Source organism: Nuphar pumila, chromosome 10 (assembly GCF_984573655.1).
Source record: "Nuphar pumila chromosome 10, dmNupPumi1.hap1.1, whole genome shotgun sequence".
Taxonomy (NCBI): domain Eukaryota; kingdom Viridiplantae; phylum Streptophyta; class Magnoliopsida; order Nymphaeales; family Nymphaeaceae; genus Nuphar; species Nuphar pumila.
Window position 1 is genome coordinate 118007761 of NC_143258.1, and position 25486 is coordinate 118033246.

At 35.3% G+C, this 25486-nt stretch overlaps 2 protein-coding genes across 5 annotated transcripts in view; one reads left to right on the forward strand and one right to left on the reverse strand.

Moving 5' to 3' along the window:
* LOC149828060 (2-oxoglutarate-dependent dioxygenase DAO-like) lies at window positions 1-25098 on the forward strand. Its single transcript, XM_090019858.1, has 3 exons — window positions 1-329; window positions 24233-24545; window positions 24792-25098. The coding sequence occupies exons 1-3, from the start codon at window positions 1-3 to the stop codon at window positions 25032-25034; spliced, it is 885 nt and encodes a 294-aa protein (XP_089875984.1). The 3' UTR covers window positions 25035-25098.
* The window catches only part of LOC149828061 (uncharacterized), a 10673-nt gene continuing 9814 nt past the window's right edge, over window positions 24628-25486 (reverse strand). For 2 of the 4 annotated variants that reach the window (XM_090019854.1, XM_090019857.1), the window contains one exon: window positions 25148-25440. In XM_090019854.1, the coding sequence (XP_089875980.1) occupies window positions 25360-25440 (81 nt within the window). In that variant the 3' untranslated portion in view covers window positions 25148-25359. Of the gene's footprint in view, window positions 25027-25147; window positions 25444-25486 lie in introns of those variants that run through there. The other 2 variants (XM_090019855.1, XM_090019856.1) reach the window with 2 other exon arrangements.

The following is a 25486-nucleotide window of genomic DNA, read 5'->3' on the forward strand; positions in this document are numbered from 1 at the left end:
ATGGGTGCGCAAATCCCAGTCGTCGATCTGGCTGACTTTCCCCGCCAATCGACAGCGCTCGTTCGGGCGTGTGAGGAGTGGGGGTGCTTCCGCGTGGTTAACCACGGCGTCCCACAGGAGTCGCTACGGCGGATGAAGGGCGTCGTGCGGTCCCTCCTCGACCTTCCCGACGAGATCAAGCGGAGGAATACGGACGTCCTCTTAGGGAGCGGGTACGTGGGCCCCACCGACCTGAACCCTCTCTACGACGCCCTTGGCCTCTACGACGCCGGCTCGGCCCGAGCCGTCGACGACTTCTGCACCCTGCTCGACGCCACCGCCTACCAGAGGTCATCCTTATTATTTTTTTCTCATCGTCTCTCTTTTTCCTCCTTTTGTTTTTCTTTTTTTAGTTACAGATTTGTTTTTTTAGTATACTCTAAAGTTAACCCCCGGATTTAAAGTGCATTAAGCACCTGATCACCCTTCATCTTGAGGATAGGGCCACACTGACAAAAGTTAAAAACGGCAAAATCTCAAGAGATTTTGAAAATTTTCATGAATCTTGCATTTTTTCAGTCAAATCTCGGTAATAAAAAATAAATTTAAAAAAATGTATAGGAAAATATAAATAAAACACATTTAAAAATGAAAATCTCGCAATAAATATCTGCTAAAATGGTAAATATCGCGATATTTGTCAGGGATTAAAATTCTTGGAAGAAATTGTCATTTTAAACTTTCAGGCGGGATATTTGTTACAGAAGATAGGGCCTGTCAGGTGTGAGACCCAAGACCAATGTTGTGAGAGGCGTACGCCTCAGTACCTGAAGCGTACGCCTCAGAGGCGAGGCGCAGGCTCAAGGTACTGAGGCGTGCTGTGATGCGCAAATTGCCGGTGGATCCACCTACTGAAGCCTTCCTTCATCCCCAAGTCTTCCTCCTCCGCCTGATTTGTCGGCTGTGCTAACCCCAAGTGTCGGTGGATCCACCGCCAGGTGCCGGCCAGCTGCTCCACCGCCGCTCCCTGCCTCCCCTCCCACCGCTTCACTTTCATACCAGTTGTGAGAGGTGTACGCCTCAGAGGCGAAGCGCAGGCTCAACGCCTCGCTTCGCCTCATCGCATTTAACAACCTTGCCCAAGACTTGATGGAGGGCCATGGGCCGCTTAATGCACAAATTTTTGAGGGATATAACGATTTTGAAAATCACCACCAAGGGAAGTCCTTTTAGGCTCCTTTCAAGAGCATTTTCGTACCACCAATTTAGGTTTCCTTAAAAATATTTTCGTATCATCAGGTCATTTTGGTGGTACGGACATGCCTCGGTACGGGTACCAGATGGGTGGTCGATACACCTTTTCCTAACCCGGAAAACCTTGGGTTAATAGTTTCTCCCCCATCGACACCCTCCTTAATTAGAGCAAGTTGATTGATTCACAGCGATATCGACAACATTGGAACAAGGATGATTTTCTAAAAACTCTTGATCAAGAAAAAACAAAGAATTTAAGCATGGCCAAAAATGTTGAGGTGGTCTTATGATACAAGCTCTTCATCGAAAACAGGCAATTTTGTTAAGAAAATGAGCATTTTCCCATGATGAATGAAACAAACACACTTCGATGCCAATGTATTCATGGGAAAGTGTTTTGCTGTGTGAAGCCGGCTTTTTCATGGATGAGGCCTTTCATATGAAAAGGTCTTCCCATCCCCCATCTTGTTACAAACGGGCCCTTAGTTCATGCATCACTAAGAGAAAATTAGGTTCACGTCAACAACATGAATCACTTGAAAAAACAAAAAATGATCGTATTGTAAGACAAAAATGATACGTTTTTTGAAATACTCTATAATTTTTGAAATTCACCTTATTCCTAAATTTGCAAATGCCCGACTTTGTTAGGATCTTTTTACCTTTCGCACACGCGAACCTTTTGATGTTCACGCAATATATAAGTATATTGTCTTGATCTCACAACCTCTAACTAAAAAGTACATTTGCATGATAGTTTCGCTAACCTCACAAAGTTCGCATAACCAAATTTAAGAACTTCTTATAACAAAAATTTGCATACCTTCACAAATATCATACGAATTTCACATATATAGACTACATTTGTGAGCTACCATGTGAACTCCTTTAAGCAACTGATCCTCAAGGATGTTCGCAAATGAGTGGCGATATTCGCATATTAATATTTATGAATGTTCTTAACCTTCACACTCTGATCAATCTCTACAAATAAGGATTACATTTACATATATAATACGACATTCGCGAGTTGCCATGCAAATCTTCTTTAAGTAAATGATCTTCAAGGTGGTTTGCAAATACCATATAAAATTCGCATATATAGACGACATTCATGAGCTACCATGTGAACCTACTTTAAGTAACTGGTCCTCAAGGAGGTTCGCAAATGTGTGGTAACATTCACATATTAATGTTTACAAATGTTATCAACTTTCACACTTTGTTCGATCTCTGCAAATAAGGTACTACCTTTGCATATATAGTATGACATTCACGAGATATCATGCAAATATTCTTTAAGTAAATGATCATCAATGAGGTTCACAAATATGTGGTGACATTCACATATAATATTTGTGAATTTGCTCTGCATATGTGAAAGTTCTGACTCATTTGTGGAGTATTTGAACATTCACAAATTTGAGAAATGACTTGCTTGCAAATTTTGCTAGTATTTGTGAATATTCGCACGAGCATTAAATGTGATAATCATCAATATATAAGCAATTGTTGACATTACAGGATTGTTTTCACATAAACTAGGGTTTTTGTAGTCCTCAACCAATGGTCCCCAAGGTTCTTCCCCCATCACGATCTCTTTTTGATAACTATTTTTGGTAATTCATCAGTAACACTTCATCTACGACTTTTTTATAATCATCGACGGCGGGTTTTTCTGGTAAGTAATTGTTGAATTAGTTATTTTTTGAAACAATGACATGAATCAATGAATGACTGAAACATTGGCATGAGTAAGTTATTTTGTAGAAGAATTGCATAATTTTCAAGTTATCTTTACATGTTCAATTGCATATTCTATTTTTTCTTTGTTCAAATTATTTACTAGTGAGTGTTCGTTTGTTGCTTTATTTTCTTAATGATTGGTATGCTTATATCCTTGAATTTGGTCATTTATCTATTGTGTATCTTTTATTATAAATGAGTATAGAATACTTACATCATTTTTTAGTTTATTTTTGTATTTTTCATAGCTTATTTTGTTTATTTTTTGTAATGTTTTTTAATCACCTATTCCTTGTCTTTGTTGCCCGCTTGTTTACCTTTATTTTTTATTTTGTTATTCTAAAAAAAATTGAACTTATTTATTATAAAATGGTGATTGAAGAGATTGTCTCGAAGGGCCCTACACCCATACCATGTGCTACTATTGGAACATAGCAGGAAAAGTCAAAGGAAAAAATTACACACTCAATGATACTTTTTATTATGAAGTACGAAGTAGGCTTTACAAGTGGGTATAGAGAGACATTACTCTGTGATCAAAAGACTGAGTGTTCAACATTTTTTACAAACAACCTCAATCAACTGAGACCCACAAATATGTGTTCAAATAAGCAACAACTAACACCTTCAATATAGCTCAAATCTATGGCTAAAACTGAAAAAAAAGGTTGAGGAGTTTGTGGCCACGTCCATGTCTCCCATCCCATAAGCATATGAGGAGTTTGTGAAAGAAACAACTTGTTTCATTATATATCTTACCACAATTGAATCATTGTTTATGAGTATGGGTGAGGTTTGGTTCTCTTTCTATTGTCACATTTTTCTTTATGGGTATTCATTATAAACTACCTAAGATATATATAGAAGACATAAGACATTAAAGCAATTCATTAAAAAACTCTAAATAAATCAATTCAATCAACAACTCTTAATAAATTCACATTTTACAACAAGAGGTACTCAAACATACTAATATTCGTGTCATCACTAAGAGCTTGTCACGTATGGAAAGAATCAACAAATTGAAGGTCTTTGTTATATTAAATATAAAACATCTATATCTTCATGCTGGAAAAAAAATGTTAGCACAATGTTTCAGATGTACGTCAGCTTCATCTTGCTTTAAAACTATGCTCATGAATTCTTTGTCTCCTTATTTACAAATGCAAATGCTATAAAAAATATCTCACCACAAGGATCAATACTATAAGTTGGCAACAATATATATATATATATATATATATATATATATATATATATATATATATATATATATATGTCATCTACCATAAGAATTGGAGGGCATCCTTTCAAAAACCCATCTATGTATGGACGAAATGATAAAAACATATACTTAAATCGATTTTTCTTAATGATCTGAATATACCTTAGCACTCTGAAGTTAGCCTTCATCAAATGATCCAAATAGACAGAAAGCATCCTAAATATCTTTTCGAATGAACCATATAGCCCCTCCCTCGTCTGTTTTCATCCATGCCATACTTGTTTGTAAGTAATCTTCGTACCTTCCTCATAACTGATGTCATTCATGATTTCTCTTGGAGTTATCTTCAGGTTAACATGCAGGTGTTTATGAATAATACATAAAATCCATTTGGAAGATACTTTTCACTAGAAGGTTGTCAAATGATCCTACACATGTATGCTCGCTTTCACACTTCTTCACTTGAAAGAACTCTGCTCCACATACCTTTATGCAATGGATCTTCTAAGGGAAATCCTTAGTCTTCAAGATTACAATAGGTTGGGGCACATAACCTTCATCATGGGGCACATCCACAATAGGTAAAGGCGAGATATATGAAAGACATGATGAATTTTCACCTCCTTAAGAAGTGTTTGATGGTAAGCTAGTTTTCCTACCTACTCTTCAACCCAGTATGGTCCATAGTATTTCGACAAAAGCTTATGATAGTCTTAACCCAAGAGTCTTTTGGCCTCTAGGCCTCCGCTTCAGCTATACCCAATCTTATACCTTGAATGATGATCAAAATGACCCTTGATATATATTTGTTTCATGTGTTGCTAGGCCTTTATGAGGTTCTATCTCAATGTGGTGAGAATACCATCTCACATCTTTGGAGCATGATCCACTTCGAAAGATGTAGCACTCCCGTGTTCATATATGGCTACTAAGGGGACAAAACCCTTATAATTCTTGAAACAAAGACATCTCTATAGAGGAGTGATAACTTGTGTTATAGGCATACTCTGCCCATGACAAAAAATGGTGACACTAATTTGGGTGGTCTCCTACGAAGTAATAGAGGTAAGTCTCTACCACCTTGTTTATGATCTCAGTCTGCTCTTCCGTTTGAGGGTGGTGGGCAATACTATAGTTCAAATTTGTCGCACTTAACTTAGAGTATGTGACCTAAAACTGACTCAAGAAGATCCAGTCCTGATCGCTCACAATGCTCCTGGGCGTCCTGTGTAGTTTTACCACATGACTCACAAATTGTTTCACTACCAATTTGGCAGAATACTCTTATGGCAATCTGACAAAGTGATGTTATCCATGCAAAATTTTTCCTTGAGCGGGACCCTTTCGCATTTCAAACATTTTTGAGTAAAAAATCTTTTTAGAAGATAACTCGCCTCCGTTTTTTAAAAAGATGGGAAATAGGGACTCGCTCGTCGGTACGAGGTTCGACTGTTCCCGTCGCCTTTACCAGGGGTAATCGAACCAAGGATCGAATCAATGCCTTTTGCTTTGCCTAAATTTAACTAAGAAATTATTTTAGAATCCTAAATGCACATTGAATCATGCTTGTGCTATGAACTTTGAAAAATGAAGGTTTAAAATATGATGCATGCTTTAAAATAATTTTGATTTAAAAATACTTAGAAAATATTTCAAAATTATAATTCCAAATGAATTTCGAAATTTGATTTGAAAATACACTTTGAAAAAATGTTTTGAAGTGTCTTTAGAAAATTATTTGAAATAAAATTCGAAATGGAGATTGAGATTTGAAATTTGAAACGGAAAATGAAAATGGAAATTGGAATAAAAATTTAATTTGGGTTTATAATTAGAATTGATATTGAAATTGAAATTTGAAATTGAATTTAAAGTTTGAAAATTGAAATTTAAGTTTAGATTTGAAATTGAAATTTAACTTTGAAATTGGAAATAAATTTGGAATTTGAAATTTGAAATTTAAAATTTAGAATTTGAGATTGGATTAAAAATTGAAATTTAAAAATGAATTTAGAAATAAGAATTTGGAATTTATAAATAATCTTTGAAATTCGATTTCAAAATTGAAACTAGAATTTGAAATTAGACTTGGAATTTGAATTTGAATTTGAATTTGAAATTGAATTGAAATTAGAATTTGAAATTGGAATTTGAAATTGAAATTCAGGATTTTGAAGATAAATTTAAGTTTATTTTGAAAATGAGTTTCGAAAATCACTTGGAGTATTTTGAAATTTGAGATATTAAAATAATTTGAAAATGAGAAATAATAAAATGATGTAATTTTATGATGAATGTATTTAACAAAAGAAATTCAAAAGATTTTATTTTAAAAGATGATTTTGTATTTTTACAGAATTTAAAGCAAAATTAATTTTTAATACATTCATGACTATGGCCACAAATATATCTCAAATTAATTTATATTTCAAATTCTGATAGAGGAAGAAAAAGAAAATTGGTTTTAGAAAATATGATGTTTTTCGAAAAGGACCTAAAGTGTAGGTCAAATTTTATTCAATAAAAGATAAAAATCTTAAGTATTGTTCACATTCTGACTATGGCCACAAATGTGAATCGTCTACTTAGGGTTATTTACCTCTTATTAGAATGGTGGTCGTGTCATTCATGTTTTACCACAGTGCCCTTTTGAAAAATAATAAAAATAAAATAAAATATCGTAGTCAATTATGAAGATTCAAAATGCAACTACATGCCCATCCATTCTAATCTAAACAAAAAAATAGAAATTCTCATTAAATAAAATTATTACAATCTTCAAATTTAAAATGAATATTGGAATCTTCTAATCCAAAAGTGAAACCAAGATCCTCCTGCGTTTTCCTGCAAAATATGAAACAATAAAAAGCAACAAGAATGCAAAGTACAAAAAATGAAAGATTGAAAGAAGATGAAAACTATGATTAAGAACTACTAAATGGAAAGAAATAAAAGATTGAATATAATAAATGAAATTACAGAGTAAAATGAAAGAAATATAATATGGATAACATGTAAAATGCATAGGATGAAATGATGTGTATATGCTAGAATGTAATGTATATGTTAAGATGAAATGCATATGCATATGCTGAAATGAAATGCATATGTATATGCTAATATGAAATTGAATGAATGATATTGCAGAAATACGATATACAGAGGATATAAAGAAAACAAAATAATCATGGGCTTATCCAGTCGGGTAAACGATACAACTGCCATACAGGGTTTACAAATTTAGGATAATATGCTAAATCAATGTTACAAAACACACTGGCATAGGTGTAGATCCACCAATGAAGTTAATACCATTGAATATGATAAACAAACTGCCGAGTCACAAGCCCAGGCGACATTATACAGGAATTTGCAGGCGATGCTAGGGTTTTTAGATGCATAATGGAAAATTAGTTGGAAATGAAATACAACTGAAACAGGATGAGAATGCGAACTTTGATGTAAGTGAAACATGAGCTTTATGCCAGGTGCAATGAAAATTAATATTATACTGATGAACATGTAGGTATATGATAATATGAAAAGCTTAATTAATATGCTGTAATGAAATGCTGGTAAAAACAGTGGATGATATAGGTAAAACGAAATGTTGTTAAAAGATTACAATGAAATGACGAACTATAATGGAAGGTTAATGAGGCTCCAAAATGAAATGTAGATATTGCTGTAATGAAAATGAACAGGGACAGATATTTGATGTCATTGTGCACAAAATATGATTGATGCAATACATGATGAAATAATGAAATCAATACCACTGAACGAAATGCAAAATGATGCAATAAAGATGATGTTAATGAAGATGTTGTAATTGAAATGAAATGTTGTGAATGAAGATGCTAGAAATGAAGATGAAATGTTGTGGATGAACATGCTGCAGGAAATGAAGATGCTTGTGAAATTCAGATGCAGTGAGATTCAGTGAACAAATAAGATGCAAACTGATTTCATGACAAATGCTAACCCGATTTCACAGCAAAACAAAACATTTTCACAATAAATCATAACCAGTTTTTACAATAAATAAAATAAGATTTCACAGAAAATGAAATAAGAATTCACAACAAATCAAACAAGAATTCACAACAAATCAAACAAGAATTCACAACAAATCAAACAAGAATTCATAGCAAATCAAATGCAAATGCTGGACTTCACAACAATTTAAATGCAAAGGCTTTCACTGCAAAATCAGATTAGCTGATCTTTCATGGTAGATTAGATCAGGAGATTCACTGCAGATCAGATCAAGAGATTCACGGCAGATCAAAGCAAATGTTCAGATCTGCTTTCACGACAAATCAGATTTGTTTTCACGGTAGAACAAAGCAGATCGGATTCCATGATAAATCAAAAGAGGCATCTACGGTGAAACAGAGGAATGTTTCACGGAAAATCAGAAATCCAATGAAATGTTGATCGATAATATCTAAATTGAATCCTGTTCAATTACAGATATTATGCTACATCAGATTAACGAAAATGAGATCTACTGATGCTGATGAAGAAGATGTCGATGTAGATGATGCTGTTATGCGATGAACAAATGCAAGCTCAAAAATAAGATAAAAATTGCAAAATAGAGGATGAAATGGAATATGCGTGTTCAGGTGAATGCATTGCTGAATCGGAAGATGCTGATGCAAATGCTATGAAATGCAGAGGATTTCAGATGAAAAATGCAATGGACATAAATCTAAAATGATGATGCAATTGACAGATGCAAGATGAATGCAAAAGGCGATGTGAAGATTGCCATGTAAACACTAAGATGATGAAGCTAGAATGACTTAGATGCAGTGAATAACAAATCAAAGTGAATTTGATCTGAGGATGATTGAGACAGAAGCATACAATGAAATGAGGAAATCGCATATGCAAAATGAATTTGATGAAGCGCAATTGCACGGATGAAATCATGATGCTAAAACAAAGATCCGATCCAGAAAAAGAAAACACAGCAAACGTTAAAACTTATAATGAACAAAAGTAAATCTAATTCTTTTTACTTCAAATCAACTATCCTAAAACGCAGAATGAAGAGGAGAAGAGGTATGAAGGAGAAGAAGAGGAGGAAGAAATACTTACTGGATTAGATCAAATCGAGAAGAGAAGAAAGGAAGCTCTTCTTCCTTATGCTCCTGTCGGTCGATCTTCTTCAGTCGTGAGAAAGAGAAGTGAGAAGGATAAGAAGAGAGAAAAAGGGAAACAAAAAGAAGAAGAGGAAGAAGGGAGGGAAAGAGGAGGGAGGAGGAGCTCGTTTTCCCTCTTTTTCAAAAGATTGACCCCCCCACCCTCTCCTTTACTTGACCTTATAAAGGAGAGGGCGGTTTCAAAAATTTCATAAATGCCCTTGCTTATTTTAACAAAATTCTAAAAAGAGCTTGTCTATGAGAATTTTCTGAAAAGCTCCTCTTTTGTTTAACATAAAACCACTTTTATAAAACTTTCTAAAATTTTGCCTTTTTATTTTTTGAAAGATCTAAAATATTATAAAAATGCAAATGACTTAGGAGACGAGATCCAGATGGAATTTTGAAAGATTTTGCAAAAATATTGATTTTGAATTTTGAGGATTTTGCAAAGGAGAGCTTTTGAAATAAAAGAATTAATTTTAAAAATTCAATTTTAAAAACGAATCTGGATCAGATATTTTGAGTAAAAATTGAGTTTGGATCTTGAACTGAGAAAAAAATGAGAGGAATGGATCCAAATAGAGATTGGATCTGAATACTTGAGCCATACAGAAAAATGATTTTGAATTTTTAGGTTTAGATTGAAAATAGAAGAATCCGGCTCAGAATTGGATTTGGATGTCTGATCTGGATCTGAGGTTGGGTCTAATATAGAAAATGAAATTGGATTTCGGATCTTCAACAAGGAAGTGAATCCGAGAAATGATTAGAAATTGACCCAATTGCCCTTCTGAATGATTTAGAAGGTGAAACTCAAGGTCAGAAAGGATAATTTTTGGAACTTGAAAAATTTGAGGTGTTTACAAGTGAGTGGATTTGAAAAACTTATCCACCACTATCATAATGACCTATGTACACTCACATGAGAGTAGGGCTCCCACGAAGTCCATGAATATATCTTGTCATGCCCGCTCAAGGATTAGCAAAGGGCATAATACCTCAAGCATTTTCATTTTCTTGTACTTGTTGGCTTGACAAACCACGTATTGGCGCACATACTCTCAGATACAACTGTACATGCTTGGTCGAGATAGCTTACTAGCACTTGCCCAACGAGGCACTTTGACATCTTGGTATACAAGTGGTGTTTTTGTAAGGTACGCAACACAACTCGCATATGCAGCAAATGTTGTCCCCAAAACTACTATACACCAATATATCGTCAAAGAAAACAAATACACTTTCAAAGAATAGTTTTGAAGACATCGTTCATTATGGCTAGGAAGGTTGCAGGTGTATGGGTCAACCTAAAAGGCATAACCAGAAACTCACAAAGACCCTCACAAGTCCTAAATGTCATCTTTTGCACGTCATCATGGGTCATACACACTTGATGATATCCCAAACGAAGATATAGCTTTGTAAAGAATATGGTACCATGCAATTTATTAAGTAGTTCTTCGATATTGGAGATCAAAACTTATCTTTCACCGAAAATCACTCAAGGCTAGGTAATTTACACAAAATCTCTATGTGTCATCCTTCTTCTTTATTAAGAGTACCGTTGAGGAGAAATGACATACTTGGGCAGATGATCCATTGGTCCAATATCTCTCCCACAAGTTTTTTAATATCAACTTTTTGGGAGTGAGCGTACTAATAGGGCCTCACGTTCATGGGTTCAATGCCCACCTTCAAGGGCATTCTTTTGGGACCATTGAGGTGGCAGACCATGTAGTTCATCAAATACATAAGAAATTCAACCAACAAATCAACCACGCTAAAGGGAACATCCATGGGGATCAGGGTATTTTTTTGATCTACCACTTAGCAATGAATAAATATGCATGTTGGTTGCCAACATCTTCAAAGTCCCTTTTGCTATATTTTTTTCAGTGTTGGAGGTTTGATAGCAGTGAATTTAATCTCTCCTCCATCCTTACAAAAAGATATATTTATATTAGAGAAGTCCCATGTTACTTTCCTCAAAGTTCGTAGCCAATGCATTTCAAGGACCATGTCTACACCATGGGTAGGTAAGACACATAGATCTACCACATAGCTCTTTGAAGTTGTAAACACACATCAGGATATATATCCTAACACTTGAGGTTTGGTACATTCTCAACCATCACATCAAAAGGAGGGGTGCTCTTTAAATTTGCACATGATTTCCTAAATAACACTCTCACGAATGAAATTATGAGTTCTTCTGGTGTCAATAAGAATATTTACCTCCCGAGTGCTTTGGGGGCCATGAATCCACATGAAGTTGAGCGTAGAGATGATCAAGAGTGTGTGGTAGAAGATGCTTTCTTCCTCACATAGTAGCTAATCTTCATCAAAATCAGATTCTACTACTTGAAAGATGTGGTAGCACTTGTATGTGTGGCATTTAAACCACTTCTTATTGTAGTTGAAGCACAAACCCTTCTTGATACGCTTCTCATGTTGTGCACATGAGATTGACTCCACCTTAGGGGCTGGCATCACCCCCTTTGATAGATTAAGCATAGATTGGCCACCCGAGAATCAACCATGAGAATCAATATGCTGATTTGGCTTCCACATCACTTGGAGTTGTCTTTACTTATTATCATAAAGCTTGGCCACCTTCTATGCCTCTTCGAGACTCCCCATAATTGCAGCAAGAACCTCAATATGAAGGTCCTTACACATCCCATAAATATATGGCCCAAGCAATGTCTCCTCGTCAACTAAGGGAAAGGATGTGTAGTTGCCCCTTTGCTTAAGATTCTTAAGCTCAACATGGTGATTAATCAGCATCGTGGGCCAGAATCTCTCCATGATATGTACAACAAAATCAACCCATGAGGGCATTCCATATACGATATCTAACCACTTATACCATCAAAGGGCACCATCCTCTAGGCAGGTGACCGCTTCGACAACCCGTGGTCTTGCTGCACGTTATGTAAGGTGAATATATGCTTGAGTTTGAACACCCATTCATTAACATTCTCATTGAAAAAGAAGAAAATTCAAAATGAGGCTTCTTACCCATACTATGTGCGCTCAAATGGTGGCTCATTGAGAATCGATCCATGTGGGTCCTCCATGCGATCACTAGTGAAAGTGAAGTTTTGGTTGGTTGTGTGTTGAGTGGGATGGCCTCAATGTGATCAACCACGGCTACTAGATCCCTCTTAATGTGCTCCAATCAGTTGTCTCGCTTTTCACTCTCTTTTCGTTAATGAAAAATTTTAGCTTGTATTTGCTCGACGATCACCCAAGCTTATTCAACATGTCAACAAACTTCTTTAGTCTTATCAACATAGGAGGGCTGAAATCCCTCCATCGAATTAAATTATCTATTATACCAAGCTATTGTACCCTTCACATTTTTCAAAGTGGATGGTTCTAAATTTGATTGGTCAGGAGATTCGGGCTTGTGGCAAACATGTACGTTAAATTGAATCAGACAGACTCAAGAGGATTGAACCTGCAATTTCTAGGCCATGGGGCCTATGGATTATGTGTTTGGAGTTAAAACCTTGATTGAGATGGGGGAGAAGAGGTTTGAGGTTTCTCATGGTTGTGATTGAGGTGATACATTGGAAAACAAGGCCAAACAACTAGCTAGGTAGGTACAAATTGGGCTCCATAAGTGATTTAGTTAAAGATATTGGTCTAAAACTGATAGGACCTGGTCTAGGGTTTTATAGGTACATCTAAAATGTGTATCAAACCTCTGCACATGTCCCAAGACAACCCTAGAACCCATAGACCTGGTCCTGCAAGTTTTGGACTCAGATCCTTAGTTAAACCTCTCACTGAGCCAAAATTGTCCCTATTTGACTAGTCGAATTGACCTAAATCTACCATACCTCTTCTCCCGTAACCTCAAGAAGCCTACCAACTCTTTTCCATCATACCAACTAAGGATTGTCCCTAAGGCCCCATAACCCACAGGCCTAAGTCACAGCAGGTTTGATCCACTCGAGTCCACTAGACTCCAATTAAAGTACCTGTTTGTTGCAATCCAGATCTACTATTTGGACTCAATTCTGTTTTCAATTCCAGTTAGTCCAACATGAACTCAACATTTTTGGAGGGTGAAAAAAATGTATACAACAAATTTTGATTTAGTTCATGCAACTGAACATTCAATTAGTGGTAGCAGTGATCATGATGGCTATGCTATACAGCTGAGCCACACCAAGACATTTATGACATGTGACAAGTAGTGATAGATGAAAATGATGCATAAATAACAATTAAAAAGTCTAACTCTTGGCATGTTGTATAAATTATATGAGTATTTATTGGGTAGTAAAAGTATTTTATGTTTTTACACTAATGAAACATGGTTGAATAGGTTCTCTTTCAATGGATTATCATATAATAGAGAGTAACTAAAATTCATTGAAGCAGACACATCTAAATTGTATAAGAAATTGTGTAACAAAAAATTTAATGATTGGAAATCTTTTTAATGGCTAATAATAGGCTTAAATGATAGAGAAATTACTTTCAGCAAAATGTTTAATGATCTTCAACACTGTCATGAGTTTTTTAAATGTCATGTCATCAAGAAACTATAAATAAAAATTCGTGAAGAGTTGCAGTAACAAAGTCACTGTCATATGCATGAGATATTCTAGAGAGGGGGAGATGTTCTTCGTTGCCTACACATTGAACATCTAAATCTATAATTGGTTTATGAAAGTTCTTCATTTCCTACATGTTGAACATCTAAATCTATAATTGGTTCGGGCAATTGCATGCCCTCTGCATGCTTGAGCTCAATGTTTGGGACACCAATATCGTCCATTGTTTGAGACAATTGGATGTTCACCAAAGGATTGAGCTCAATAGAAGGTGCTTGTGATAGATGCGTATTCTTCATAAGATTTTCATTATTGTATTCATCAACAATTTCTTATACAACACTTTCAATTGCTTCTTATTTAACTTTGTGAGCAACTAAGTAAACATTGTTACTAAATAACATTGACTCTACATCATTATTGTCCAAAATATCTATCCATATATCTCAGTTTCATGGTTTAAAATTCAAGGATCCAAATATTACCTCATTAAGTCAAGAGGGGGTTCTCAAGTGAATGTGGGATAATTGGTGTGGCTCTTCTCATAGAAGAAAAGTCAATAGATACATGTCTACACCAAAAAAAAAAAGTCAAGCTAGTGGGGCCCATGGGGGCACCAACTTGGAAGAAAAAAGTCAAGCTAGTGGAGCCAACAGGAGGCCAACTTGGAAGGTAAAGAAGAAAGAAAATAAGGAGGAAAGTCCCACCCTCTTTCCCATCTTTTTCTATTTTCCAAATTAGTGTCTAGAATCCAACAAAGTCAAAGTTTCTGTTTTTTAATTATTTCTTTTTGGTAAGTCATAGATCTAGTTAGGATCCGGTTAGGGAGAAACCTAGTCAGTCCAACTGGCCCTTTTCCTAGTCTTGCTTTGACAACCAGTAAGATCCCAAATTTAGAATTTAGAGGGTATATGGGGTAAATAAATTAGATTTAACTTTTGAATTGGTGTTGGACTCAGACACAGGCCAAGCATTATAAATAGAGGCATGAGGTTCTCTTGTTTCATATTATGACATTTTAATGAATTTTTAACTTATGTGTCGAGTTTTCTCTTATTCTTTTTTTTTTCTCTCTTTCTCTGTCCTTGGAAATCTTCACTAAACGTCTCTCTTCCCTCTAACATCCCTACCTCCTTGACATCTTCTCTTATGTCTCCTAGGATCAGCCCTAGGCTAGGCCTGGTCGTCTCTCTGCCAATCTCATCCTTGGTGCTTCCATGCTGCCACCTAGTCCACTTCAAAGGTCCTTGTGATGCGGATCCTGAGTCATGATTTTGTTGGTCCATCTCTTCCTCTTCACTTCTAGTACACGTGAAGACCATGCCTCCAAAGGTTGGTCGAACATAAATTTTGAAGAACCTAAGATCTTATGGTACCCAGTGAGTGTGACTCTGTTTCCCAAAAATTCATAAGATGATCCAAACTCAGTACCCAGGATCCAAACATCACCTTTAGAGACACATGGGGGTCGATCAACACTGTGTGGGTCTTAGGGTGATAATGTGGTAGTTGATGTCGCTTCTCTAATTAAGGAAAGGCTAATTGTTTAGAGTCTCAATCAAGAAAAAGAAAATTTAAATACATAACATAATTAGGAGCCTTGTCAATTAGCATAAGTGCCCCATATAAGGGGGGCATGAATCCAGAGAGTCCTAGGGGACATCTCCCCTTTTAGAAGTTTACTTGATTGCTTTTAATTAAGAGTCATTAATTAGTTTGATTAATTAGTGTAGAGTTCTAAAGTGAGTAGGAGTCCTAGCTTAGATGGGTTATTAACTTTTTAAATTATATGAAGTGTGGGTTAATTAGGACCAAACCCTAGTCCCCTCTATATAAAGAGCTCTAGGGGGAGCCTATTTGATTATTAAATTATTGATTGAAGTTCTCACTCTCTCTAGTCGTCCCCATCCCTCGCTTCTCTCTCTACTCTCTCACAACCTCTAGACCCCCTAGCACATCAGGCTTATGAGGGTTGGATATTCAACCTGTCTTTAGAGCCCGAGCTCCCATAAATGCCTAAACCGTTTATTTTTATTTTTTGATGAGTTGAGTGACGTCTTTGTATTGCAGATCATGTGCCCGAGTTTCAAAATGTATGAGACATCATCCCAGTCTGCTACAGACTTCCCACGTACTTTTATAAATCTTTTAGCAAAGTCATTGGATACTCTCAAGTGTCCTACTATAATCGAGTATAAAAAAAGCAAGGTGAATGTGCGAAACTCAAGAAAACTAAGACTATACTCACTTGGCCTAAGTCTGTATCCGTTAAATGGCTCCTAAGAACCATCATGGAAAGTCAAGGATTCGAAGGGATATCTATAATGATCAATGTCCCCTTGAAGGTAATGGTGAAGTGTGGTCGGAAGGACCCAAACCCAAAATCCAAAACATAAGACAAATGTGATGTCATGATGCTTACCTTGTCCGAGTCCCTCAAGATGCTCGTATTAGATCCTAACATATATGTCATTGAAATCAGAGCTACAATACTAAGCGAAGGTCACTCACTGACTTTCTTTAATTGAAGTCTCAACAACCATGCCAAACCCCTTCCAAAGAGCATGAAGAAGATAAGTGCCAAAATCATGGTACTTAATAGAAAGGGATCATAATTCCTTGAGAAACACCTTATGGTTCACATTTACCAAAAGAGTTTAGACCTATGTGGCATGATCTCATTTCAACAAAATTAGGTCATCCAAACATTGAAGGACTATTGCTAACTTTGAACCCAAGTGAAACCAAAGATCCGGGTGGTCGATTCCCTGTTTCGACAAAAGGAGGCGACAAATGATCTTTTGGAAACCTATAAGGCATGTAGCATTGCCTGCAAGGTGCCAACGAATAAGAAGAATCAAATAGTAGATTGGGATTTAGAGCAAAGAAGGTTCATTCGCAAACTCCCTCTCTATGATAAGGGACTGAACCGAAGCATAGATCAATATGGACTGGCTGCTTACTCCTACATAATCCCTCCTATAAACTATAAATTTTGCCAAGACAAAGCAACAATAACTAATGCCTTTTTTGTCATGGCTTGAAATGAAGAGAAAGCATCGATGAGAAGGATCGATGACAATAGTGGATTTTTGCCTAAGAGACTAGGCAAATCTCAAGAGGGAGGAGATGATGCAGACAAAGTCAAAGGTTCAAATCATGCAAATGGGTCCAATTATTGCCAATATGAAACTATTACCCAACATGGAACGCATGCCAAGGAGATGCCACATCAGCCATGCAGCCATGTCAACCATGTGGGACCCGTCTTTGGGTGCCCCCTCATTTAAAGCATGCAAGTGGGGCCCACATGGGGCATCCTCTCTAGAAGCCTCCATGGGAGGCATGTGGCCCCCACCTAGTTGGCATCACCCAAGAGGCATTAAGCCCTCTCATGAAATATGTATAGCCCTTTGGGGTTCCCTCCTTAATAAGCCATGAAAACCCATGAGACTCTTATGAATTAAGTCCTCATAAGTGACTTGGGAAGGTATTACCTAAGTAGGGAATTAGGTAGTACCTAAATAAGTGTTATTATTTTACTATGCTTTGAAATTTGTAATGCTCTTACGAGAGCTTCCTTGACCTATAAAAGTAACTCATTTTGTATGTATGAGATATAAAATTGGAAATAGACTTCTCTTAAAATTGTCTCTCTTCTCTCCTCTTTCTAGTTAACGCCCCCTCTCTCTTGTGGACATCTCTCTCTATCCTTCCTTATCCTCGTTAGTCCCTAACCCCTAACTCATTCATCATTCTCTAAGGGCTCTTCTCTTTGTCAGCATAAGGTAGTTTAGACGTTGCTTGGGTCTGGATTTTCCTAAGTCCCAAGTAGGATCACTTCTACTTAGTATTTGGTGGACTACAACAATGTGGAGCACTCGACCCAACTCAACTGTGTACAAGGAACCTTAGCCAACCTCAGACGGACCAAATCCTCTCTCAGCCTTAGGACATATTTTATGAAATGTGTAAATCATTGTAATCCTTTACTTAAGCCTCTCTCAAGTTTTTACCTCTCCTAAACATCAACCTATCGAGAATCTGTTTGCTAACAAAGGAGAATTTTTATCAGACTATCCCAAACCATTAGTCTTTTAGACCTAAACCTTGAACTCAAACACCCTTAGGATATCTATGTCAGACTCTTCAAAAATTAGGATTTTATCATATATCTGTATGTTCAATCTCAGCCTGTAATTTATCTGATTTTTAATTTTCAAAATACAAATCCTATAACCCTAAAATTTGGCATGTACATTTCTTAATGTGTTTAGAATCATTCTCTAGTTTTTGGGATCTTTCCATTATACCATTTTGGTATATCATATTTTTTATTGAACACTGTCAGAACAAGCCTACCCTATTTTCCGAATCGACTTTTTGACTTGACCTTGAACCTAACCTAGCCTACCTAAACCCATAAACCTAACCAAGGCCTACTGGAATGCATCACGAGATTTGAATTAAAGACATGTATGAATTTCATGACTTGCTTCAAATGTTATATACCGATATAGTTGCAATCATAAAAAGGATGTATGACATAGGATTTGTCCAAATGAAAGGGTGAGACATGCACTCATAAAAATGATCTAGAAGCTCATGAAAAATCCGTGTGGTTTTTATTTTTAAATATTTTTATTTATATTTTTTATATTTTTAAATTAATTTTATTTCCGAGATTTTGCAAAAAAAATGCAAGATTTAAAAAAAATCAAATTCTCACGCGTTTTTTACTGCCGATATTTTGCCGTTTTTAACTTTTGTCAAGATGCATAGGGATGTAGATCCACTCGTTGGCAACGGAATCCATCGAACCTTCTGATAAAGCTAAAAGTAGCCGAATCAATCAACGCTATGGACGACCTACTTAGCATATTTTACTGAACAACTTACACAGTCATGTCAAGATGTTTCCACGATAAGCCTGGCCACATCAACGCCTTTCATACTCTCTCGCCACCAAACCCACCCACTAACCTTGAGATCAGCTTGTCTAATCAGTCAACCTACCTTGATGAATTACTTTACCTATATTGTTTAAATATTATTAAAGATTTTATCTCCCATCTTTAGATCTCTCTCTCTCTCTCTCTCTCTCTCTCTCTCTTAGTCTATGTCACAAAGATTAGGGGATGCATGTTTGACTTTCAAGTTGAATTTTTTTCAAAAATGGGGCACAAGGGTGCATAATTTTTCAATAAATTTTTAAACAATAAAAACTTATTTGATATTTTACTATTTAAAAGTGTTTTTTATTGATATATGACAAAAAATAAAATTATTAAAAATATAAAAATATTAACAGTACGAGTTAGTATCCAAATATGCATGTCACCAAGGACATGTAGCCAAAATGGCGTGCCCTTTGACATAGCTTTTGGTAATCATGTTTGGAGAGTTTTTTTTTTTTTTTTAATTATAACCCAAAGAAACCACACTCGACATGAAGACCTGATCACACACTGTCTCAACCTGCCATACCTATGATCGTCGTGCTTGGTGGCATAAAACTCCGAAGCTAGGACCCCTGCCCCCGGGACCGGGGCATCAGCTTGTGCAGAAGGGGTAGACATCTATAAAAATAGAACCTTACCACCCATCTAGCAGCCAGGGCCCCACCCCACTATACCAACCCTCCTTGGGGCAATCATGTTTTGAGAGTTACCATTGCATTTTCTAATGGCAATTTTGGATAATTATTTTATATTATAGTATTTAGGATTTTACCATTCATATCTTTACATAACTACTTTAACTATTGCCTTGCTATTTATAATTACTTTACCTACACTATACCCTCCTTAATTTTCTCCTTTGCCATCTGTTTTTTTTTTGTCAAAACTACTAACTCGACGGTAAAGTAAAAGTTTCATGATTTTGCCAAAATTCATGCCCCTTTTACAATTTTGCCTAATGTTTTTCAATTTAAATGGTTTCTTTGCATATTTTGCTCTAAAAACATTTTAAACTTACTTTTTTTCTTTTGCTCATTAGATAGATGGGCAAACAAGATGCTTGGTTAATCTTTCTAGTGCTTTCTTCCTGAAATATAAGTGGAATATAAAGGTATTTTTCATTAGTATGTTTTCATGTACACATTTTTAATAAAAATATTTTTATTTAGATATTTGCCAATTTTTTCATAATAGATATTTGAAAAAATTGTTTATCTGGCAGCTATGCAATGTTGGCTGATGAAAAAAAATCAAAGCATGATTTATAATCAGTAAACAATGGTAAACACATTATGTGTAACTATATTTCTTTTGAAGTATTTAGGATGTTTAGGACGTAAAGCTGTTTAGGAGCTGATAATTTTCTTATTAGGATGTCCGTCCTAAACAATCTTATCTCCTAAATTGTCCAACACAAATTTTATATATATATATATATATAGATATATGCAAAGGTGTTTGTTTAATCTGAACCTACAGGTGCATTGTATAGACTTTGGTATAAATTATATGAACTTTTGACATTTTATTGCATATTTTGTAAATCTAACCATATAACTCATAAAGTTTATTTAGTTGATAACATCTACTAGATGAAGATTTTTGTTTATGTAAGATAGGTCTCTAAAAGAATCTAATAATCATTGGGTCTATATCGCACCAAAGCTTTGGAAGCAAAAGGTTGAGTTATTTCATTGAAACAATTTAATCTAAACCAAGTTTTCAAGAAAACAAATGATAATAAGCAGGCCCTCAATCATCGATCTACATGGTTTGTTTGATAAAAAGCAGGTATTGGAGCACATCATTGTGATGTGTAAGGATTTTCTAGGAGATAAAAAATTAATAGCTCAAAATGTTCCAAAATTTCATGATTTTATTTCGAAAAAACATGATCCAAGGTATGATTCTTAGTGAACAAACTATGCGTAGGGTTAGACTGAATTAAAAATGTGTTTCACCCCACACGGGGCGTACCAAATCTGGGGTCACAAATACCCACCTCTCTCTCTCACACACACATATATATAACTAAAAACAAATCTAAACACCAAAAATGTTTAAACTAATATATGTTTTCTACTAAATAAAGCAGAGAGATCACATCCATTAGATTTAGATAAAGCTAAAATACATGCATGTTTTTTAAAGGAGTCGCAGGAGATAAATGGTATATATATATATATATATATATATATATATATATATATATATATATATATAGAGAGAGAGAGAGAGAGAGAGAGAGAGAAAATAATTAAATCATAAAGATTCAGCTACAAGTATATAGTTCAAATCAGTAGCATTATTACATAAAAAAGGAAATGCTTCTCTTTGGTCCTAAATCCCCTTTGAAAAACTTCAGTGTTTCATTTTTGCGAATATGACCCTCATGTATAATGTACTGACCCTAAAACTATCATACTTTTATGCAGAGAAAATACAATTCATGGTTCCATCCCTACTGTTTTAACCATACTGAATACATTCATGAGATCTGATTTGGCGAAAATGACCTTTTCTTATGAGTTTCAACTAGAGGGTTTGGAGCCCATGAGGGTAATCAATGTTTTCGTGGCATAAGATATACATAAAATTGTACATGAACTTGTTCTAAGGCTTACAAGTTGTGCCAGGATAATTGATGGTCGACTCATTAAGCTAAATGAGCTGCGGGTTGCTCTGGTCATCGAGCCCGTCTTGCATGCTTGATGACATCCAAACTGATCCAGACCACGGTCATCTCAGTTTGCTTTCCAGCCCTTCACTCTCAAGAAGCATGCACAAATGATCTTGGACCCTAGTCTAGGTCTGGCTCAACCCACAGTATGGTAAAAATAATGTGTTTTTCGAAATGCTCTATAATTATCAAAATCCTCTTGATGTTTAAAACCGCAAATACTTGAATATAAAAAGATCATTTTAAACTTCCCATGTGAGAATTTCCTTAAGAGATATCTGAACTTCCTCCCAAATATATGCCTAAGTATTGCATCCAATATCTAGGACAGGCTTTATAACTGATTTTTGCCCCAAAAAATTAAGAATTTTAGAAAAATATAAAAAAAAACAAAGAAATTAAACAGAAATATTTCAATGACACTTAATTTGCAAAAAATTGATGGACGAGCGCTAAGGTACAATACTGATAGTGTTTCTAAAATAGAAGATGAACAACACAACTTTTCCTATCCTGATTATTCTATATTATTTTCTGGCTATCTACACCAAAAATCTAAAAAAATAATAAAAATGACAAACATAGATTGGAGTGTTAACTTTACAATGCCACTAAGATCACCTTAATCTGATAAATGGTTGAGAAGAAACATCCTCTGAAAGATAGACTATTCGGTTGTTTTTGTCCACAAAGCATATTTTTGTTTTGATCTTATAACTAAAAACAAGAACCCTAAAAGGGTTTTCACTTTTGACTCAAACTAGTAAAGTTATAAGAATAAGTTTCAACTTTTCAACGACTATAAAAATATTAGTTTTTGATGTCGGATCAAAGAGATAAAGATTTGATAATAGAGACTGCTCTGCAAAAAAATGTGAATTTCTTCATATATATATATATATATATATATATGTGTGTGTGTGTGTGTGTGTGTGTGTGTGTGTGTAGATTTCCTCATATATATGCAAAGTTTCTCTTATATATGTGTATTTTCTCTTAAACATGTGAATTTTTTCATATATATATATATATATATATATATATATGCAAATTACCTTATATATAGATTTTCTCCTAAATATAGGTGAAGTTTTAACTATGAATGTAGATTTTTTCCTAAATATATGTGAAGTTTTTCCTATATATGTGGATTTTCTTCTAAACATATGAATTTTTTCATAAAATATGCAAATATACAAATTTTCTCATATATATATATGTGGATTTTCTCATAAACATGTGAATTTTCTCATATCTATGCCCATTTTTTCTTAAATATATGTGAAATTCCTACTATATATGTGGATTTCCTCTCAAACGTATGAATTTTCTTCTAAAATATGAGAATATGCAAGTTTTTTAATATATATATATATATATATATGTGTGTGTGTGTGTGTGTGTGTGTATTTTCTCCTAAACATGTGAATTTTTTACTAAATATATGTAAAGTTTCTCATATATATACGAATTTCCTCTTAAACATGCAAAAAAAAATTGCATAGATATGATAAAATTCATGTGGTTAGGAGGAAATCTGCATATATAAAAGAATTTGTATATTCTCATATTTTTTTTAGAATAGTCTTTGTTCTCATATTTGTATCTCTCTGATCAAACATCAAAAACTTATATTTTTACTGTCATTGAAAAGTTGAGACATAGACCTATAACTTTACTGCTTTTAATCAGAATAAAAAACGCTTCTAGGGTTCTTGTTTTTTCGTTCTAAAAGTGAAACAAAAACATGCTCTACATACAAGAACAATCAAATAGACATATTTTATAGAACGTTTTTGTTCGATTGCTCATTAGATCGATCATGGTGATGTTGGAAAATTAATGCCATGATCGGTCTTTATCTTTTTTATTATTTTTTCAAATTTTCAATGTAGGTAGCCAAAAAATAGTATAGAATAATCAGGATAGGTGCAATCGCACTTGTTCATCCCTTGTTTTAAGAACACTATCAAAGATGTATCTCAACGCTCATACATTTTTAGCGAATCAGGTATCGTTCAAAAATGTATTTTTGTCTAATATTTTTGGTTTTTTTATATTTTTTAAAATCCTTTAATTTTTAGTCAAAACTATGTGATAAAGTCTATCACATATCTTAGATGCAATACTTGAGCAAATATTTGAGAGAAAATTCACTTATCTGAAGAAAATTCACACATGTGAAAGTTAAAATAGATCTTTTTACATCAAAATATTTACAATTTTAGACATTAGAAGGATTTTGAAAGCTACGAGGTATTTTGGAAAACACATCATTTTTGCCTAGGTTCAGTTTCTACATTTATTAAGTGATTCAGGGTGGCTTATTAAAAAAAATTACAAACATGAGCAAATCATGCCTGGTTATATATTGGTCAAGCCTTAGCTTTAGTGATTCCATAGTTGGGCGTAGTGGCCAGAATACAAAACGAGCTGCTCATGGTTTGGCTCATGCTCAGCGACCCAAATACAAAGTGTTCAGCTTGGCTTATAATTGAATAATTTGTCATCACTGTCAAAACTCTTTGATGAATCAAAGAGAGCACTCAATGCATAGAGGGGCATGTGCTGAAGCAGTCCATTTGTTTGCATCATCATCATTGCGATGGTGAAACCTAGTCCCGCTAATAAGGGCTAACTACCTTCCTACGTGATTGCAGGGAAGTAATCCACTCCTACTCCACCGCAATGGTCAAGCTGGCCATGGACATCGCCAGCAAGATTTCGTTAAGCTTAGGATTAGATGGAAATCTATTTGAAGACTGGGCATGCCAATTCAGGATCAACAGATACTCATTCACAGAGGACACTGTAGGCGCTACAGGCGTGTGCATACACACAGACTCTGGCTTCCTCACTGTACTTCAAGAAGATGACACTGTTGGTGGCCTTGAAGTGATGAGCAACGGCCAATTCGTGGCAGTTGATCCAGAATCTGGTGCACTTTTAGTCAACCTTGGAGACATGGCTAAGGTGAAGGTCTTTCTCTTTCAAGTTAAGTTTCTAGATTTTGGTTTTTTCCATATGAAAGCACTTTAGAAAATTAAGAGTCCTCTTTGAGATGGAAGAGGCGAACATTAAGTCTCATTCAGTGACTTTAAAAGGTTTTTATGAAAAAGCAATCACCTTCTTAACAATTGACTCATTCCAGCCAAGTACCAATATATAGCTATACAAGGCACCACACTGACGAACGTGTGTGTGTGTGTGTGTGTGCAGGCATGGAGCAACAGAAGGTTCTGCAATGTGAAGCACCGAGTGCAATGCAAGGAAGCATCAACTCGAGTATCCATCGCTCTGTTCTTGCTTGGTTCCAAGACAGAGGCAATCGTAGCGCCATCTGAGTTGGTGGATTCGGCCCACCCTCGGCTTTACAAGCCTTTCACCTATGAAGAATACCGAAAGCTCAGGCATTCCGCTGGATCACATGATGGTGATGCCCTAGCCATGTACTCTACATAAAAATCAGTGTTTTGATTGTGTCAATAGATGCTGCAAATGGAGTTGAATAAGAAGGATTCATCCACATACAGTATACAAAGTACAAATAATTAACGGAATATGCACCAACAAAATGGGGAAAATTGAATCACTCCGGTAATTTCAGTAAAACAACATAATGTACATAAGTGTATGCATTTACATTAAGCAGAAAAGAGAAAAAAAAAGAAAAAAAAACTAGCCTGTTGAAATAGACTGGCTTTTGAATACAAACAATTTAGCAGTGTGACCATGCAGGGGATTGAATAGGATAGTTCAATGATCAGTCTCACCAACACCAACAATCTCAGAGATGGACCATGCTCAACAAGGGGGAAGTTGGCTGTGGGTGGTCGCCACAGAGGACACCCATTTCAGCATCGCCCATCTACTAGATGAAGGTGGTGGGGAATAAGCACATAATGTTTAGGAAT